Raw genomic sequence first — 20601 nt, forward strand, 5'->3', positions numbered from 1 at the left:
CAGCCCTGTGCTCCCCGCCTGCCATGTTTCTGCTGAGGTCCCTCCCTGCCGAGTTGTCCACCACAGTGTCCTTGACCATGTGTCTGCACCCAGACGGTGATGGTCAGTTGTGGGTCCCGGTACCTGTGTTCCTGTATGGGTTTCCTCGTGGTAGTCAGGCATCTAAGTATCTACTGCTTCCGTGTCATCTTAGGAGTATGTTTGTTCTTTTGGGGGTGTATGTCTGTGTATATGTCTGTGGCTGTGACAAGGGGTGTGCGTGTGTCTTTTTTGGTCCTGTGTCTTAGGTATGTGGTCGTCTCTGCAGCTGGTGCCCATTTGTAGGTGTTTCTGGGAGGGTCAGTTTGCATTTGCACCTGTGGGTCTTTGCTGTGTGTTTACCTGTGTGTGCTTTTGTAGGTGTGTATCAGTGAGGTATGCCTGTAACTGTGTCCAGAGGTATGTGTACGTATGTGTGCTTATAGTTATATGGACGGGTGGAGCTGGCTTGGTGTGATCAGCTATTGACTCTCTCATCCACTACCCTTGCCTGGGCTGCCCTGGGCCAAGCTAAAAATAACCCGCCTACCTTTGCCCACAGGGACCTTTCTCAGTTGGCCAAAGTTCTTCCCAGGGAGTCCGGCACTACCCGCATTCCCCCTCGTGATCCTGAGTACCCAGCCACAGAGGGCGGAAGGGGCAGACTGACTATAGGAACCCTGCCCCAGAGGCTCCGGACCCCAACCTGTGGGGCAGGGTGTGTGGAGGAGGGTATGGGCAATACTTGTTGTTCCTCTGTCCCCACCAGGTCCTCTCTGGTCCCCAAATCCTTTCTTCTTCAGCCTAGAAAGTATCCCTGGGCATACTTGGCTCTATTTCAGCCCATCCCCTACAGGCTCCTCGGCCCAGCTGGACCAATCTCAGGCTTCCTTCACCCCTTCCTGAAGCTGCCCACGGCACCTGTATTTGAGGAGCTATTCTAGATCCCAGCTCCAGAAAAATCCCAAGTAGAGAACAGATCAGAGCTAGGGAGAAGAGGCATTCCTGCTGGCTGGCAATATCCTTCTCTGCCAGGCCAGCCCCTGAGAGGTGGGGAGGCTCCCCAGCTCAGAGTTTCTTTCTAATCCCATCTTTCCTGCCCCCTTCATTCACTCATTCTCTCCAAGCTGTGTGATCTTGAGCAAATGACTTTACATCTCTGTGCCTCTATTCCTTCATCTATAAAATGGGGATAGAGTTGTTGTGAGGACTGAGGTCATGCGTATCAAGTGCTTAACCCCATTCCTGGGGCACAAGTCTTTGCCAGTGTTAGCTGGCCCACCCCTTCTGACGTCTCTGTGTTTCAATCTTAAAATACCACCATCCCTCAAACTCCACCTAAATGGCCTTTGGCCTACCCTTGGAAGGCCAGGACTGGAATACCCCCCAGGAATCAGCCTGGCAGGGAGGGGAGATCTTGGAAAGAGAGATTACTGACATTTCATGCAGTTTCCATACATAATTTTTTTTCATTCAATCCTATGCCCCCTTATGAAATAATTATAATTTTTTCTCTATTTTAGATGATGATGAAGGGAGCATCAGAATGATTAAGTAACTTGCTCAGTTCAAGGTCACACAGAAGGTAAGGAACAGAGCCCAAGTTTCTCTGAGCCAAAAATGTTTGTACCCGTGCCCTCTACCCCACTGTTCCTTGGAGGACAAGTTTTTAAGGCCCTAGTCCCCTAAAGTGCTACAAGAGGTTTAGAGGCAGTTCTGCCTGAGGTTATTCAGACAAGTAGACCCATCCAGGATGATCTACATCCCAGGTTCATACCCAAGTTCACCTAGCTGTAAGCCCCAGCTTGATCACGACTTCGGCGTTCAAGATTTTCTCATTTAGAGAGTCAGTTTTGGAAACATCCCAACATGTAGAAGGCATGGGACGTAATACAGACGAAGGGAGCCAAAAGTGAGACTCCTCAGTTTGATCAGATGAGAAAGCTGACACAGCCAAGCCAAAGGAGAGCTTAGATACACTTCCTTAGTTTTTGGAAAAGAAAATTGGCCAGACTCCACTTCCAGCTGATTTCCAGCGGCCGGGTTTTCCAAGTCGCCAGGCCCACCGGCTCGCGAGGACCCCCCTGAAAGGCCCCCAGCTCGGCAGAGGCCGCGCCCGGGTGGCCCTCGGTTCCCCCCCTCCGGGGCCCCCTGTCGGCCCCGCCCCTGCCCGCCCAGGCCCCGCCCCGGCCGCGCGCCGTCCCCCTCCGCTCGCGGACTCACTAGGGCGAGCGAGCGGCGGCGCTCGGCATTGTGGCAGGCGGCGGAGGCCGGCGAGGGTGCCGGAGCCGCGGGTAGCGGCGGGGCGCAGAGAGGCGCGCGCGGGGGTTCGGACGGCGCGGCGCGGGCTGCTGCGAGTGTCGCTGAGTGCACTCACCTTCTGTCTCGCAACTTCGAAGCCAGGGCGTGGGAGCGCGGGGAGCGCTCGGAGCCCCAGAGCCTGAGGAGCGCAGAGAGGGGCGCGCCGGAGCCTGGCGGGAGAGCGGGCGCCGGGCACCCACTGCGCTCCGAGCGCCAGGCAGCCCTCTGCGCAGCGTGGCTGCCGCTGTCCCCACGGAGGGCACGGGCTGGCGCGGCCGGGCGCCGGGGAGGACGGCGAGGAGGAGGCGGCGGCGGCGGAGACGGCGGCGGCGAGGCTGGGGCCAGGGAGAGAGCCCCGGGGGAGAGGCGCCCGAGCCTGGCCGCGGGAGCATGTGGGCCCGGAGCGGAGCGCGGGGCGCGCTGCTGCTGGCGCTGCTGCTCTGCTGGGACCCGAGGCTGAGCCAAGCAGGTAGGGAGCGATCGGGCGTGGGGGCGGACGTATAGGGGACATTTGCGCCCCAGTCTCCCGAAGTTGAAGTGGTCCATCACCGCGTCGGTGTGCACAGGGAAAGCGCCACGGCACCCAAGTTAGAAGGTAGATTTCTCCGCCCACCAAAGTGGGCGATGGCGCAGCCACCCCTCGGGCGGCGCAGGCCAGGTGGTTCAGAGTAGGCTTCCTGCCCCCGCCTAGAAGGGATCACTTCTTTTCCTTGGAACGGGTGCCCGAGTCGAGGTCTGCTCCTACCGGAGGACTGGCCTCCAGGGGACCCCAGGTTCCCCGCGCACGGAGACCCGGGGTGGGGGGGGGGGGAGACTCGCCGCTTCGGTCAGGTGTGCGTTTATGTGCGGTTCGCCGGAAACTTCCTAGTCGGGGTCCGGGCTCGTCCAGGCTCCTACGCGCTGCACTCTCCGGAATCAGCAAACGGGAGGGAGGGATAGAGAGACCTGCGGAGCACTGGAAGTGCGGGTCTGCTCGGCCTGCCGGAGGAGGCAGGCTTGAAAGGCTTTGGCTATCGAAGGGGGAAGGGCCGAATACTGCTCGCACAGCTTTCCCTGCGACCGCAGGATCCGCTGGTCTGGAGGAATATTTTCTGGGGTATGGTATGTATGTGTGTTGGGGTGGAGGGGAGTACATAGTGATCCTGCCAAGTTTCCGTCTAAATGGGTCACTGACATTCTCCCGGTCCGGGGAGCGGACGAGGTGCGCGTATCTACATTGGGCCTGTAGGATGCCTTAAGGGGGTTGGTGGGCTCCTGAAATAAAGTGCCTACCGCCACCGCCTCCAGCACCTCGCCGTGGTCATGTACACGTCTCCCTCGTCTGTGGCTGGGCCCCACGTCGCTGTCTGGGCTGTGTCTTCCCGGCGAGCCGGTGGACGCAGAGGAGCCAACCTTTCTTTGGTGCCGGAACCCAAGTAGGTGAGCTGGCAGCGGCGGCCGGACACCTCCGCTCCCTGGGCGGGGCGGGGCGAGGCGAGGCGAGGCGTGGCGAGGCGAGGCGAGGCGAGGCGAGGCGGGGTGCAGTGGGTTGGGTAGGGGGCGTCCCGCGCGGAGCCCTCTGAGTTGAGGCTGAGAATGGGGCTGGAAACCTGGCGCAGAAAGTAGACGAGGTGACGCAGCCCTCCCCCTCCACCTCCGCCGTGCTGTTGGCATCCGCCCCCCACGTACACCCCAATAGCCGAAGATTCCTCACTCTGGAATTAATGATTCCCACGGCCTTGGAGCGAGGGCTTGGTTTTAGCACATCCTCCACTTTTTTTTTTCCCCCAGCCCTGTGTTGTAAAGTTACGACACAATCATTTGATCCAGGTTAATTACGATTTGGGCAGACTCTGGTATTTAAAGCAGTGTTTTGAAGTTGGAAGGTACTGGTGGGGGAGGGGGCAGGCTGCTGAATGACCAACCTTGTTTTAAAGAGCGCAGTTTAATGCGGGAGGTGCTGGGCTGGGGTGTTGGTTTCTGGTTTGAGGGTGTTTGAGGGGAGGTGATTGAAGGGTAGGGTGAAGTCTTTGTGAACTTGGGCAGGATTGGCGCTTGGGAAACTGTTTTAGAACCAACCGGGCAATGGGATGGGGAATAAATACTGAGGTTACTGAGGGTGGGGGGAGGGTCTCCGCTGGGCAGGAAAAAGACAAGACTGGTTGGCCGAGAGTTCTCCGGAGCCAGGTTCCGCTGGGGAGGCTGGGGGTGGCCTGCCTTTCCTGCTTAACAAAGCATCCAGCCCCCACCTTTCCCAGAGGAAACCCCAGGCCCAGGGCTTTGATGGATTTGGGCACAAACGGAGCCCAGCCAGAAATGGCCTCTAATACCAGGCTTTGATTTCTCACTCGTGAGCAGAACCGGTGTTGGAATTGTGCTCATTACTTAGCACGGCAGGGGCTGCCTGCCCACCAGCCTAGAGAGGGGCCAACTGGTGGGGTTGGCCTGCAGCCTTCCCTCGGCCCAGAGTGTAAAGCCCTTAGAAATCTGCCTTCAGGAGGGAGAACCGGCGCCTTCCTCCTACACAGCTCATCTCTCTGATGCCACAGGCACAGAACTTCTTTCAGAATGTTCTTTGGGTCTGCCCATTGGATCCTTCATGAGTCCCATTTCACTGATGGGGAAAACCAAGGCCAGCGTGTTGGCTTTCCTCAAATCTTGCCTTCACTTGACCACAGGTTGCAGACGTGCGCACAGGGCTGCTCCTCTCCAATAGTCAGGCTGGTTCAGGTCACATTGGATTCCTCCTCGGAGCCCTCCTCGGGGCCCCATCCACCTCTGCCTCGAGGTTTATATCAAGCTGTGGGAGATAAGGCTGTCTCCATAGAAGGTGGGGGGGGGGTCTTTCTGGGAGATGTGCAAGCTCCCCTCAGGTAGCAGGCGCCGCTCTTTCCTCTCACCGCCCCCCTCCCCAGTAAATATGGAGATGAGCTCCCTTTACAGCACTGAGGATTTTTAAGCCATAAAGTTTGATGGTGGAGAAATCAAACCCAGAACCATAAAACCCCAGACCCTTAGAAGCGGATGTCAGCAAGTGACTGGCCAGCAGAGGCCACTTCAAAAGCCTGGGTTAGCCCTGAGGATCTCCTGTCACCCCACCCACCTGTTAGCCTTTCCTGGAGCTTTTAATGAGTCTTGCCATGGCCTCTGGCTGGGATGGTTGAGAAGGGACCACGGTGTCATGATAACATTTCCTTTTAAGATGCAATTAAAAATCTGAGTTTTCCGAGTGTCTCTGCTCTGTGTGCATGTGTGTGTGTGTGGGGGGGTGGTAGTGTAGTGTGGTGTGGTGGCCCATCCGTGTCTCTCTCTACACGATAGCAAACACCCATCTCAAAAAAATGGAAAATCTAGAGGGTCTTAATGAGATTTCTCATATAGTGAAAGTATCACAGCAGGGGAGGAATTTCGGAGGTAATTTCTCTCCTCCCCCCCCCCTCCACCCCCACCCCTCTGGAATTCCAGAGGACAAAACAATTCCTCTCTTTTCCAACCCCCTTATTTATGCTGAAGCTTTGGAACAGGCCCGGACGTGCCCCCCGGGGTTACTCGGGGACTCAGGGATAGATCTGGAATCTGAACTCAGGCCTCAAACCTCAGGCTAGTTGTGGCTCCTTCATTCCACTAGCCTGCAGACTGGCCAGCATGGATCTGGGACCGAGATGCCAAATTGAGGCCCCACAGAAGGCCAGCGGCTAAAGATAAGGTTTGTTGGGTAGTTAGGTCAGATGGGACTTGTATAGCAGGATGGGGGAGTGGGTGAAGAGATAGAGTCAGGAACTCAGACCCCAGATGGGTGGAACAGGGCTGGGCCAGACATCAGAAGTAAGGTCCTGAGACTAGCCAAGTGCCCAAAGGTTGCTCCACTCCTGGTGCCTAATCTGCCCTGGGTGAGACGAATCACAGGCCAAGCTCCCTTGGGCTCTGAGACTACCTGGCTCTACATTTTAAAGCTTTGCCTTCATATAAATGGGGCAGAATATATTTTTACTTTCTATTTTCAAGCTTTGGGGGGCCCCATCTCCTCCCCACCCTGTGGCTGTTGGCTGTCGGGCCTAAGATGAGATCTGCTTCCCATCTCTCCTTCCCTCCTCATCAGTGTCTTCTAAGGAGGGCGTGGGCTGCCTAGGAATTTGGGGATGAGGCTAGAGGAAGACCCCTTCTGTTCCCAAGTGCTTAGAGTAACTTTAGGGATTCTGAATGGCCCGACCTGGAGCGCCCCCCTCCTACCCTGCCGGTGGCTAAGCGCGTTCTTTAGACTCTCAGCTCTGGAGTTGGGCTGGAGACACCCTGTAGGAAAGGGAGTGAGGCAGGGGCCAGGGTTGGGACTGGGGCTGGGGAGTGGAGTCATCTCAACCAGGTGCCTCGGCTGGGGTAGCCTCGGGGGGAGAAAGGAGGAAGCGGGCATCCCAGGCCACAGTCCCGGCCCCCTCTTCACCAGTTTCCTAAACAGCTTCCACAAATGGAGTCATTAAAGCTGTGAAGGCAGAATGAAACCAAACAAGTGCCTTCTGTGCTTTTTCTGTTTCGTTTCTTTATTTTTTTTTAAAGGGAAATTTAAAATACCGTAATGAAGATAATACGAGGAAGGGCACTTTCGGGCAGGTGGGGGGAATTCATGCACTGCCCCCTTCGATTTGCTTCCGGAGTTGCGGCTGGGGCGCCCCCCTCCCCCCGTGGGCCTGCGCTCGGGGGGGGGGGGGGGGGGAGCCCCGGCCGCCCGGGGAATGCCTCCCGACCCTCACTTTGCCGAGCCACTTTGCGGAGCCGGCCCCGGGCGGGCGGGCGAGTCAGATTCGCACTCGGCCCCGCTCCGTCGCGGCCAATGCGCCCCCAATGGGGTGGGCAAACCGCGGGTCCCACGGCGCTCCTTTCTCTCCCAGTCTGGGCTTTTCTCTCGCTAATGGCAGCGAAAACACATGCTGAAGTGCAGGCATAAATCAACCACCTCCCTTCTCCCATACCCCTTTTGTTCCCTCTTGCTTCTTTCCGAAAGCGCCGAGGTGCTGGAAGCCCCCGAATCGACCCTTGCGGACAGCGCGGCCTGAGCCTGACCCTGACCGTGATTAGCCCTCTCCGCGGGGGTGGACTCCGTGGCGCCCCGCCGGCCTCGCGCTTACCTGGGGGCCCTGCACCTGGGCGTCCCTGCTCCCTCTTCTCTCCCGCACCCCACCGAGCTCCTCCTCGGCACCGCCCTCCCCCCCCCAACCAGCCTTCCCGTCTTCTCTCCCCTCCCCTGAGCTGTATCCGTCCACACTGCACCGCCTCTCGACCTCCCAACAGCGCCAGTGCGCCCAGCCACCCTCCTCATCTCCCTGAACGGGCTGCCCCCAGTGCCTCACAACTTTTCCTGAGCCCTGTGGCTCGGTTCTCGGAGAAGGCAAGCTGTGGGTGTGAAAATGTGTATTAGGGATGTGGGCCGAGGTGGGAGTGTGCGGTGGGAGGTGAGGATGGGTGTGGGGTGTTAGGCTGTGGAGGTGAAGGTGCAGGAGGAGGGGATGTGTAGGGGAGAGGTATGCCTTTTGTATATGAGGGTGTGATGTACGTGGCTATGTGTGTTTGGGTGTGTGCAATGTGCATATGGGCACAGCTGTGGTGTGTTTGTGTATAAATAGGTATGTGTAGTGTGGGGACAGTGAGTCACCACCAGGCATGGGAAGCTCCATCCATTGTATGCTGTTGGGGATGTCTCTTCCTGGTGGGACCCAGGCCATTTGCCCTTCAGCACTAAAGAGGCCTGATTTTGCCCTCTGCTGGGGGTTGTGAGCAGGATTTGGTTCAAGTGCCAGGTTCCGGAGTTGGAAGGGCAGAGGCCAGCATCCCCCATTGAGGACAGATAGAACAGGCCTGATTGAGGGTAGGTCCCGCTGCCCCAGAAGGAGGAAGGTCAGCCATAGATAGGTCCTAAAGCCAGTCCAGGAGCTTGACTGACAGCCCCCAGGACAAGCGTCTGAGTCCTTGGGTCGCCTCCAGTTGACTTCCAGCTTACCAAGAACAGTGGCGGCACCTAGGGTTTGGAGATCTGCTCTCTGACCTGGGTCAGGCTCATGCTGCAGCCCTCTAGGGGCAGTGGGGTCTCCTCTGGAATTTGCTAGAGAAGAGGCAGACAGAGCTGGAGTGAGTGGCACCCCTGATGGAAAGCAACATAAGCAGGCATGGCTGGGGCCGGGACTCTCGGTGGAGGCGATTGAAGGAGGACACATGTGCACCCAGACACACACAGGAGTCCTACTCCACTGTCTTACCGCCTCCTTGGTCACCAAGGGTTCCCCCTGCCTTCGCACTTTGGCCTATACTGACTGCCACCCTTAGCTCTCAGATAAGAGATGAGCCAATGTGGAGCAGGGAGACCTATAGGAAAGTCACAGCCCCACTGCTGGTGCATATGGCTTTAGTGTTATCAACCCTCTTAGAGGTGGGACCTCGCTTGGTCCTTGTGAGAACCCCACAGGACAGGAGGATGCTCACTAGGAAACTGACCTGGGACCCAGATCAGAGCGGGAGCCGCCCTGGCCCCAGCCCTCAAGGTGGTGACTATGCTGGATGCTGATTCAGGGAGCCTCAGATGCCAAATGGGGGCAGTGACCATATAGGTAGGGAGAGCACAGCAAAGTGTAAACTTTGTAAGCCCTGGGGCTTCCTGGAGGAGGTGATGGGAGCCAGACCTTGACTCTCTCTTTTTCAGGTCTTTCTAACAGCATGTCCTGAAAAGATGGGATGGGGGCTAAGCCAGCTAGCTGGGGCACCTGGGCAGGGGTGGCCGGCCCCAGGCCTCTCCCACTCTCAGAGAATTGACCCTATCGGCATCTGCTCGGCCACCGTCTTGGGCGAGCCCGGTCCTTGGTGAGGCACCCCCTGGCCATATTTCCACTCATGGGCCTCTCAGCCTCATCCGAAGGGGTGCACCTTGGGGACCTGACCCTCAGCTACCTCTGACTGCAGGCTGGGACCTGGGGTGAGGCTTGAGAGGAAAAGATATCTCATTTTTTGATTCGTTCCCTGTGGCTCTTTTTTTTTTTTTTTTTGATTTTTTTTTTTTCAACGTGTTTTATTTTTGGGACAGAGAGAGACAGAGCATGAACGGGGGAGGGGCAGAGAGAGAGGGAGACACAGAATCGGAAACAGGCTCCAGGCTCCGAGCCATCAGCCCAGAGCCTGACGCGGGGCTCGAACTCACGGACCGTGAGATCGTGACCTGGCTGAAGTCGGACACTTAACCGACTGCGCCACCCAGGCGCCCCTGTTCCCTGTGGCTCTTAAAGATGGAGTGAGCTCAGAAAACACTTCTTAAGCACTAGAAGGCATGGTGTCGGGGGTGGGAGCATGGGGTGGTATGCTTCTGTGCCTTCTGCTGTGCCCCCAGGGCGGACAAGAAGGGAAGGACAGAACCCTGTGCCCAGGAACTTCTATGAGCCGGCCAGAGGGGAAGGTTCACTTGTCATTACAGCAGGCCTCAGTTTCCTCATCTGTAAAATGGGGGCAATAATACCATCCTCATGGAGCTGTTTCAAGGATCCTGCACCCTGGTTATGATAAAGTACTTCGCACAGTGCATGGCACACAGTGGTTACTCGGGTGCATCCTCCTCAGGAGACAGCCCTGTGACGCCAGAGACGGCTTCCTCTAGAGGCCTGGGGGGAGGAGAAAGGATGGAGGCTTATGGCCTGGAGGCCCAGCAACTCCTGGCCTGGGAATTAGGAGGTTCTGGTGTTTGCTGTTCCGCCGCTGTGGGACAAGTGCCTTTTCTTCTCTGGGTCCTGGTTGGTCTCCCCTTCTGTAAGTTTAAGGTTGGGGAAGGTGGAAGGATGACCTTTAAGGGCCTCAGGTTTTGTTTTGTTTTGTTTTTGTTTTTTGTTTTTTTTTTTTTTTGCTTGGTTCCAGCTGAAGAGGCCCCAGCAGCCAGCAAGAGACAGAGGTAGCTGAGGCCCAGAACCACTTGTGTTTACAGAGGCCCCTCTAGAACATCAATATATCGACTGGAATGCCCTTGTGAGCATTATGTGGCCCTGGGTCTCTCTCTGAAGCCGTAAATTACCCTTCAGGACCTCAGTCCCTTTTTCCTGTTCCATAAGCATCTCTTGTCTCAGAGGCAGAGAGCCCCAGATGCCAAGCAGGGCCCAGGGGACAGAGAAGGACCCTGTGGCAGACAGCCTGAGCATTTGAGAGAAGAGGCCCTTGTTCTCCCCGACCCTGCCAGGCTCAGGGGGGCCCCGTGGAGGATGTGGGAGGAACACACTCTCAGACCTAGCCAGACCATTCATTGTTTCATTTCTCAGGGATGGAGGGTGACTGATCTCGGGGTGGGGAACGAGGGATCTGTCTCCACCTCCCCCCTGGAATATTGGCCTAGCCCTAAAACTTGGTGCACCCTCACATTCGTTCAGAGTGAGCAGGCACTGGGCTCTGCGGTGAAAGTTGGGCAAAGCCTGGCCCTGACCCTTGAATTGGTTTGTGTCCCTTCTTGAGGCACAAGCCGTGCATCAGGTGTGCGCTGCCGGGTGCAAGAGTGAGTGAGACGGCGGAGAGGAGCTCACTCAAAGATGAGCCAGGCCACGTGTGGCCTGGGAGGGATCCAGTGCCACGCTCAGGGGGCAGGCTGTGCAGTCAGACCGCTTGGGTTCAAATCCTGGCCGGGGCATCCTCCGGCTGTATGCCCTAGAGCAAGTTGCCCTCCCTTCCTGAGCTTTAGTTTCTTCATTGGTAAAGCGGGACTGCTAACAATGCCAGTCCTCATCAGATTGGACGAGGGGAGACGATTGGATTGTGGGGAAGAACGAGGTCACACACACAAGAACTTTGCACGTTCTCAAGTGCTCAGTAGCCTCGCTGTCCTCCTCAGCGTCATTATTACTGGTGCCACGTATCGAGTGGTACAACAGGGAGTGTTGCTTCTGTTAAGGAGTGTTGCTCCTGGGGGCGCCTGGGTGGCTCAGTCAGTTAAGCGGCCGACTTAGGCTCAGGTCATGATCTCACGGTCCGTGAGTTCAAGCCCCGCATCGGGCTCTGGACTGATAGCTCAGAGCCTGGAGCCTGTTTCCGATTCTGTGTCTCCCTCTCTCTGACCCTCCCCCATGCATGCTCTGTCTCTCTCTGTCTCAAAAATAAATAAATAAATGTTAAAAAAAAAAAATTAAAAAAAAAAAAAAGAGAAGGCTCCTGTGCGCCTGCGTGGCTGGTCAGGGAAGGCTTCCTGCAGGAGGAAGGGTGTCGTTTGGCCTTTGAAAGATGAGCAGAGTTTGGGTAAGCAGAGAGGGCATTCCTACGAGGGGGTATATTTGCAATCGGCTGGGGGGTGGGACATGTGGCATGTCCATCCAGGAAACAGATTCCAAATTCAGCCACTGATTAGTATCTGATCATCTGGTACAGTAAGAATTCTGGGGCCAGGGGTCCCTTAGTGCTGTGGAAAGAGCCACGGCTTTGGAATTGAAAGCATTCATTCACTGAGTGCCTGGGCCAGGTGGCTCAGTGTCTCTGGACCTGCACATCCCCACCTGTGAGGTGGCCTGCCACCTTCACTGGGCCCTGGTGTGCTGTGAGATGGCATATGGCTCTCCCCTACCCTGATCCGGCTGACCCCTGCTTTTCTCCCTGTACATCTCTGGGCAGGAGAGCAAGCGGGCAGAGTGACAGCTTCTAGATTGACCAGAGAGCATGGGAGAGGTGGCAGGATGAGAGAGGCTGCCTGCCTTTTCTGGTCCCCTAGGCCTGGTGGCATCACCAGGTCTGGGAGGAAGGCATCACCAAGGTCTGGGAGGAACATCTTCTACTGAGATCACCCAGGAGCCAGCAACCCCCTGAGGCCCCGAGTGGCGTCTAGAGGCATTACCGGAGTCAGGAGACAGCCGAAGGAAAGCAGCTCTGTAATGTGATCAGAGGCGCCCGCCTGCCCAGCCTGGGGCCAGAGCACCCATGGAAGATGCAGAACTTACCAGAAATTCAGTCAGAAATTCCAGGAAAGTCGTGCCTGGCTCCTTCCCCCATCCCACCTTGGAGCATTCTGTGACACACAGCAGGGCAGAGCGAGGCTCACAGAGTGGGCAGTGGCCCAGGACCAGGTGGCAAGGGTTCCATGGGACAGCCTGGCACCCTTCCCTTTCCTTGTCACTGAGCCAGGGCCCCGGGGACCTGGGTGGAGGCAGGATGGGGTTGAACAACCAGCTAATGAAAGAGCAGCTGTGACACTAGGTGACTAGGAGACTGGGTCTGAGTTCACTCCCTTGTGTGTCCCTGGCACCCAGCACAGACCCCAGCACCTAGAAGGTGCTCGATGAACACTCGTAGAACGGATGGATGCGAACTCGCGGTCAGGCCTTACTCACCCAGGTGCCGCTACGATTCAGTCCCTACCGTGTTTGGACTTGACCGTTGTCGACGTAACCAAAGAGCCAGAAGATTCTTGCTGCTTTGCTTGCAGCCTCCCCACCCCCACCCCACCCCCGCCTTTGCCTGCCTCTCTCCCTTCATCCTCTTCTGCTTCTGCCTCGGAGCACTTACTTCGTACCAGTGACAAAAGTCAGAGCCCCCGGGTGTGAGAGAGTTGACTCACTAAGTCCAGTGGAGCCACAAGGAATTAACCAAGTAGTGCAGTCAAGTGCCTTTGACCCCTTTGTGTGGAGAGAGGGGACTCTAGCAGGCATTTGCCGGGCTGGTAAACGTTGTACTTCTCTGCAAGGTGGCCTTCACCAGGCGCAGCTGGCCCAGGCCCTCGCGCGATGTTTGCTTCCTGCTTGCATTCCCAGGCCCATCGATCATTCCCCTCCAGCTTGCCTTCTAGGGCTCAAGAGAACGCCTGTCGCATGCACCTGGGCTCTGGGGCCCGGGAGTAGGTGTGGGCCGAGAGGGTGTTTCTAAAGGCCCATGGGTAGGGTCTGACCGCAGCCCTCCGCCTTCCATGGCAGCTACTGCCAGCTCCTTGGCTGGAGCTGGGTTTGGTGCAGGGGAGCAGTTTTGGCTGCTGGGCGTGGCCGAGCCAGGTCGTCCCTGGCTCTGTGTTCAGTGCTAACACTCAGGGAGCCTCCCTGGGAGATTAAACACCCTGAGGCCCTTGGCTGAGGCCGCGGTAGCCCTGGCCAGTATCACGCTCCCAGCTGGGCACCCCCTGGTCCTTGCCAGGAGCCCCTGTCCCAGGCTAATCTGGAATTCCTGCCTGGCAGCCGGACAGCCAGGGCTGCTGGGCACAGTGACCCCTGCTGTAAATCTGACCTGGCCCCGTGTTCTCCTGCTGGTGCGCAGCAGAAAGAGCCCGGAGCTAAGGGTTGGGAAGCCTGGATTCTAATCCTGTCTACCAGTTAATGTGCTGTGTGGCATTGAAGTGGTCCCTTTCCCTCTCTGGGCCTTCAGTGCCCTCCTCTGTCCAAAGGATCTGCCCTAGAATTAGAAAACGGGGTTCAAGTCCTGTCTCCGCCCTTAACTGTAATTTTCTGAGCCTACATCTCCTCGCTATAAAAAAAGAAGCCCTGATTGGTTGTTGGGGAGATCGAATGAGATGGGGCACGGTCAGTAAAAGTTGGTTTCCTTTTCTTTCTGCCGAGGAAGAAATCAATCTCAAGTTGCTGGTTACACCCCTTGTTTCTTTCTAATAGTCCCCTCTTGACCTGGGGCGCATTAGACATAAGGTACAGGGTGGCCCACAGCACGACTTGGTTGATCCACCTGGGGTTACAGCGAGGGGGAGAAGCCTGCGGGTCATTATGCATTTAGAAGGGCCCTGGACTAGAGATCTGCAAGCTTCAGCTCTAAGGCCAACTCTGTGTGACAGAGAAGTCACTCGCCCTCTTTGAGCCTCAGTTTACCCATCAGCAAAAGGAATAAAAGAAGCTGAATGTCAGATAGGGCCAAAGGAGAACCACCACCCCCCCCCCCCCCCGGAGTTAGACAAACCGTTCTCCAAACCTCCGGAGCCGATCTGCAATGGAAGGAGGCGGGCAGAGCAGGGTCTGTTTCCCCAGACACCGTGTGGTTCATCCGAGAGCTGCTTGCTATGGGGCTGGAAGGGCCCACGATTTCACTTCCCTGGCTGGAACCTCCCGCTGGTAGGTAGGCCCTGGCCTTTCCCCTAACCCGGCTGGCCATGGCTATTGAGCTAGATGACAGCGTTTGGGTCACTTCCCATCCTTCTGCGTGCTCCACACCCCAGAGCAGAGGAGGCCAGGGTGCCACGTCAGGGAAGGTTAGCGTCAGGGCCGGCTTTGATGTGTCTGAGCCAGCACACCATCTGCCATGCCCACCAGAACTTACATAATCCCTCGGCCGGCTGCCCGTTCTTAGAAAACGGGGCAGGCAGGACCAGCGGGGAGTAGAGGACTAGGGTTTTCTTCTCTGCACTGTATTCCCTGGCAGCCCTCACCTCCCCAGCCCGGTGTTCGTTCTCTGAGTTGCTCCCACACCATCCGGTGCCCGAGACATGAATGCAGGGTCAGAGCAAGACCGAGGTTGGGTGGGGACGTGGCGGGCCTCGAGGGCTGCTTGCTGCCTGGCCTCGCAGACCTCGGGGGCCTCCGGCAGGCTGTTTGCTGACGGCACCTGGCCCGCAGCTCACCAGCCCCTTGCTCGTTCCTCTGCTGAGCTCTGATGGGGTGGGGCCAGGGGGGCAGCTCACGATTCCGGGAAGCAAGGGCAGACCCTCCCGCAGTTGCTACAGAGACATTCCCCTTCCCACATTTTGTCGTGTAGTGAGCATTTTTAATATATCTAAGTAACAGCCACATAATGCTATCCACTTATTTCCAAGACCCAAGACCCAAGATCCAGTCCTGTCTTTCTCATTTGCTAGCTGTGTGATATCGGCCAGGTTTCTTCGACATTGTTGGTCTTTGTTTCCTCATCTGTGAAATGAGAATGATAAAGCCTGCTTCACATAGCTCTCTTGAGGACTGAATCAGATAATAAGGCATGCAGAGGACAGAGAAAGCATCCAATAAATGGTAGTTGTCATCCTTGGTTTCCATTTCCACTCTCTCTCTCTCTCTTTTTTTTTCCTAAGAAAATGATACAGAATGACCAACTCTGATCCATTCTAGGAATGCAAGGTTGGTTCAAAATCCATTAATATTAATAACATATGCCAAATTAATATCATATACCATCTTTATGAATCTAAGGAAACAAAATCATATGATTAGCTCTATAAATGCTGAAAAGCGTTGGTCAGAATTCACCACCCATTCATCATATAAACACTCAAGAAACCAGCAACTTAAGGGATTCTTTTTTGCATGATAAAATATATACATACCTAGTCCTAAAGCCAGTATCTTCTCTAATGGGAAAACACTAAAGGCATTTCCATTGAGATCACTAGTGAAGCGCGGGCACCCATCATCTCTTCTATTCAACACTGTGCTAGAAGCATTAGCCAATGTGATTAAATGAGAAATCACCTAGAGGCATAAAAATGGGTAAAGATGAAGTAAAACTATCCCTACCAGATGTTAAAGCCATACTGGAGCACCTCCATAATTAAAGCTGTGGCACAAATGTGTGAATGTCAGGGCAGTGAAACGTAATAGAAAAGTCCAGAATGAGACCCAGTGCGTAGAGAAATCCAGCATACGACAAAGATCGTGTGACGGCCTACTGAGACAAGGCCAGACTTTGAAATAACTAGTGATGGGACAACTGGGTAGTCATTTGGAAAAAGGTAAACTTTGATCCACATTTCATACCATAGAGAAAAACAAAAACAAAACAAAACTCCAAATGGATTAGAGATCCAGATGTAAAGAGTGACACTATACAAAACAGAGGGTGAATTCCTCTTTAACACTGGGGTAGGAAAGGCATTCTCACTAGGATTCAGGATCTAGAGGCAACAAAATAAAAGAACGATCGCGTTTATCATATAAATATTAAAGAAAAAAATTTTTTGACAATAAAGCACCCAAAACTAGTCGAAAGACAAAATATGTGACCAACCAGGAGGAAATGTTTGTAACGTATACCTCAGACAAAAAAAAACTAATATCCCAGTACAGAAAGCACTCTAAAATATTGAGGAACAAAGGCCCAAAAACCTGATAAAAAGATAAAGAGGGGGGAAAAAGACATGAATAGATAATTCACAAGATAAGATAATAAAACAATGACCCTTAAACACATAAAAACATATTAAAACTCATAGTTAGAAAAACGCAGAGTAGGGGCGCCTGGGTGGCTCGGTCGGTTAAGCGTCCGACTTCGGCTCAGGTCATGATCTCACAGTCTGTGAGTTCGAGCCCCGCGTCGGGCTCTGTGCTGACAGCTCGGAGCCTGGAGCCTGTTTCAGATTCTGTGTCTCCCTCTCTCTCTGCCCCTCCCCTGTTCATGCTCTGTCTCTCTCTGTCTCAAAAATAAATAAACGTTAAAAAAAAAAATTAAAAAAGAAAAACGCAGACTAAAACGCAACCCTGAGATCCCACTTCCCGCTTTGTAAGACTGGAAAACATTAAAAGTTATGACCACACCTTGTGTTGGAATCACATTGGCGCATGTTCCTGCCTGGAACTGCTCATTGGTGCAAGCCTTCGGGTACGTAAACTGATGATATTTAACAACCGCACATGCATCCTATATTTTTTGGCCCAACCACCTTCTAGAAATCTTCCCTTCAGGGTACCTGGACGGCTCAGTCGGTCGAGCATCTGACTCTTGATTTCGGCTCAGGTCATGATTTTGCGGTTGTGAGTTCAGACTCCACATCGGGCTCTGCACTGACGGTGGATCCTGCGTGGGATTCTCTTCCCCTCCCTCCCTTCTCTCTCTCTCCGTCTCTCTCTCTCTTTCTGTCTCTCTCAAAATAAATAAACTTAAAAAAAAATAGAAATCTTCCCTTCAGGTACACCTTTATCAATACAAAAATACATACGCACGTTGTTTGTAATTGCAAAATATTGGAAATCACCGGAGTGCCCCGGTGGAGGCCTTGAGTCAGCTACGGGACAAGCACATGCTGGGCACCGAGGCAGCTATGAAAAATGATAGCATTCTTCGGGGACTGATAGGGTGTGACTTCCCGGACATATGGAGAAGCAAAGGAAGCACAAGATAGTATCTATAGGATGCTACCTTTCACATAAGAAAGAAGTGGGTGCGAGACCAGGCCAGATCCGCACCTGCCTTCTCATTGTGTTTTCACGGCTATTTGAATACTTTCCGCTTCCTCATGCGTGCTCGTAGGTCCAAGCAGTGAGCGCCGCGTGGGGGGACAGCTTCCCGTGCTTCTCCCAGGGAAGATGGAGAGGGCAGGACCCACAGGTGCTGTCCCTGCCCTGGCTTCCTGTGGTCCTGAGCGCATCCCGTCGGCCCCCTCCCTCGGACTCGATTTCCCCTTCTGTAAAATGGGGGCTAATGAATCCCACACCGCTTGCCTCGCAGAGAGGAGGTGGGGTCATCACAGTTCATGTGTGTGCAAAGGGTTCTGCACGTTATTTATTATTTACCCCCGGGGTCCGCAGGTTGATCTTTGGGCCTCAGATAAGCCTTGGATCCTCCCTTTCCAGTCCCTTGCCACACACATGCATGCACACACACAGGCACGCACACACACACACACACACACACACACACACACACAAACCCTCCATTCTATTCAGAGCCGCAGAACATGCTGAGGTGGCTGCTTAGTTGGCTTTCACCTTGATTAGTGAGGGTCCCACCCGCACGCACTCCATCTGTGTGCCAGGTGTAGTGTAGGCCCTCTGCGGCCCCGGCCTCCCTCCCGCTCTGGGTCTGTTCTCTTGCCCCCATCAGCCAGTTTGCACATGCTGTCTCATTTCGTCCTTTTAATGACTCTGCGAAGAAGGTCTTAGAGGACCAAACCGGGGCTCAGGGAAGTGACATGACCCACCCCAGTCTTCCAGCAATTATGTCAGAGCCTAGTCTGGGTGTTCCCCTAGTCTGGACTCCACATTCCGTGTTCCTTCCGGGAACCCACTCTGCATCCACTGCCCGGGCTGGGAGCAGGTCTTCCCCCCTGTGAACGTCCCTGGATATCCCCGTGAGAGCTGGCCGCGCAGTGATGATGTCTGGAGTGATTGCGTGGTGACGCTCGGGAGCACCGGAGCCGCTTTGCCAAAGGCAGAAGCCCCACCGGGGTGACAATGGTCTCAGTAAAGAGCTGATGTGCAGAACTGGGCTCTTCCCACCGGCCTGTCCCGGCCAGCACGCCAGCCTTGTCCCTCCAGCCTGTGCCATTTTAAGGGTTGGTCCAAGAGGGTGCATGCTCACGTGGGTACATGAGGAGGAACATTGGCAGCCCCAGGGGCACCTTGTCTGCATGCCTCGGGCCCCTGCAGGTCGGGCATAGTCTGAGGGGAAGGCGCCGAGGCAGGCCTAAGCCTCCACAGAGAGGGAGGGGGCCTCGGGCAGGCAGTGGAGGGCATAATTGCCGGAAGGTCATGCTCCGAGCCCTGAGAACTCTGCTTACCAGTCAATAAGTCGTTTATTACACCCTTGACAGCGTCCTCCTCTGCCTCCGCCCTGAGCCCTGTGCAGTTTGCAGAGGGAAGGGCCTGGCCAGCTCAGGGTCTGGCCTCTCCAGGGAGAGGGGCCGCTGGAAGCCTGAAGTAACTCCCCCACCTCTCCAGCACGGCCCACTGGACCAGAGTGCTCGCCCAAGCCCCTGGCGGTGGGGGGGAGGGGGTTGCGGATCTCTGCTGAAAAGAGCTGGCTGAACAAGTTCCCAGGAGCTTGAGCCTGTCCACCTCACTGCCCTGGACTTCATTTCCAAGGCTTCTCCTAGGGAACCCTAGTGCTTGTGGGGGAGGGCCAGCCTTCAGAGCTTCGCAGAGACCACAGCCCGGCAGACCTCGAGAAGGGGCCCGTGAGGGCCCGTTTCTGGCTCTCCCGCCCACCACATGCCAAGGTGGTGCCCATTATTGCTCACGGGCGTGGAGCACTTCGAGCAAAGAGCACCTTCAGTGGAAATCTGAGCTTCTTCACAGCCCAGGAGGTCCTCAGGGTGAGTGTTTTCACTTCCCTCTTACAGGTGGGGGAACTGAGGCAGAGAGAGAGAGAGAGGGATGGCTTGCCCGAGTTATTGGGTGTTGCTTTGTGGCTGGCTGATTTTTCACCCTTACCAGGCCCTCTCTGCCCTTGCACGGCTGAGAAAGGTTAAGAAAAGAATCATTTGAGACTATTCTAGATTGCCTTTCCAGGACACCCTGTCGTACCTGCATGTATTACCTCCAGGGAACTCAGCAGGAGTTGAGAGGGGCTGTTGGGGCTTTAGGTCTGACTGGTCCAAGAGGCTAAGGGTGTTTACCTGTTCAAGGGCCTGGGGAAGCTGGTGGTCCCAGAATAGGCAGCGCCCCCCACCTCCACCGGCCTCTAGCCCTCCTGGCTATACCACCTCCAAAGAAGGAAATCAAGCTCGAGGAAGATTGAGCCAGTGGCCGCTTTCAGTGGTCTGTGCAGAGTGACCTGGTGAGCTAGCTTGCTTCTGGGAAGAAATGTTGCAGAGACAGCCAGCCGCCTTCTCTCTGCCCATTTTGCCCTCCCTGCCACATCAGGCCTCTGAGTCTGGGTACCTGGGCCACCTCTCCCCTCCCCGGAATATGTCACACCCTTCCCATGGATGCTCACCACGGGTGAACAGCTGGAGACAGCTTGCGAAGGGAAATTCCGGATCCCACTAAACTCCGAATTCCATGGCCTTCTCTGGCACCATTCTGTCTGGCCTTCGATGGGCTTCCTGGTGTGGGAAGAAGCTCCCCGGGTGTGTCACGGATCTCGGCCATGGCTGGGACACACGGGTTGCTTCTGTGAAGAGCAGCAAACAGCACCTGGGGGGAGGGGAGGACAGTAGGCTTGACCGCAGCAAGCAGGTGCGCTCCACAGTGGAGTCATTGTCCCACGTCACCCTCTTGGGAGCGGAGATGCCACATCAGAGCACACCACTGCCTCTTGCTAAGCCTCGGTTTCCCCGTTTGTTAAGTGAGGGGTTTGAACCTGTGAACTCTGAGGCCCTTGAAAGCTTTCAGCTGCACATTTTCTAACCGCCCCCCGCCCCCCGCCCTTAGCCCAGCAGCCTGTAGAATTTCCTGAGGTCCCAAGAGGGCAGTTGCGACACTGACTGGCTCTTTCCCAGCACATCCTGTCTAGCCAGGACCCTGTCAACAGAGGGGCTGATGAGAGACTTGGCCCTGTAGCTGCAGGGGTGCGTGGTCCCCATGTCTGTAGGCATGCCTCCACACAGAGTGCCCCCCTCAACCCACTGAACTCGGCACGGCTGGCTCCTCCCTGTCATCCTGGTCTTAGCCCCGCTGTCCCTTCCTCAGAGAGCCCTTCCCTGATCCCCTGCCCCTTTTACTTTTCTTCTAGCAC

General features: G+C 55.6%; 1 protein-coding gene across 2 annotated transcripts in view; it reads left to right on the forward strand.

The window, feature by feature from the left end:
- Nucleotides 1-2709: 2709 nt before the first annotated feature.
- Nucleotides 2710-20601, forward strand: part of UNC5B (unc-5 netrin receptor B) — a 78364-nt gene continuing 60472 nt past the window's right edge. For both annotated transcript variants that reach the window (XM_047071987.1, XM_047071990.1), the window contains exon 1: nucleotides 2710-2788. In XM_047071987.1, the coding sequence (XP_046927943.1) occupies nucleotides 2710-2788 (79 nt within the window). The remainder of the gene's footprint in view (nucleotides 2789-20601) is intronic.

The sequence above is a fragment of the Lynx rufus genome, unplaced genomic scaffold (genome assembly GCF_022079265.1).
Source record: "Lynx rufus isolate CCGP_SWC_20201006 ecotype Redwood Valley unplaced genomic scaffold, mLynRuf1.p SCAF_11, whole genome shotgun sequence".
NCBI lineage: Eukaryota > Metazoa > Chordata > Mammalia > Carnivora > Felidae > Lynx > Lynx rufus.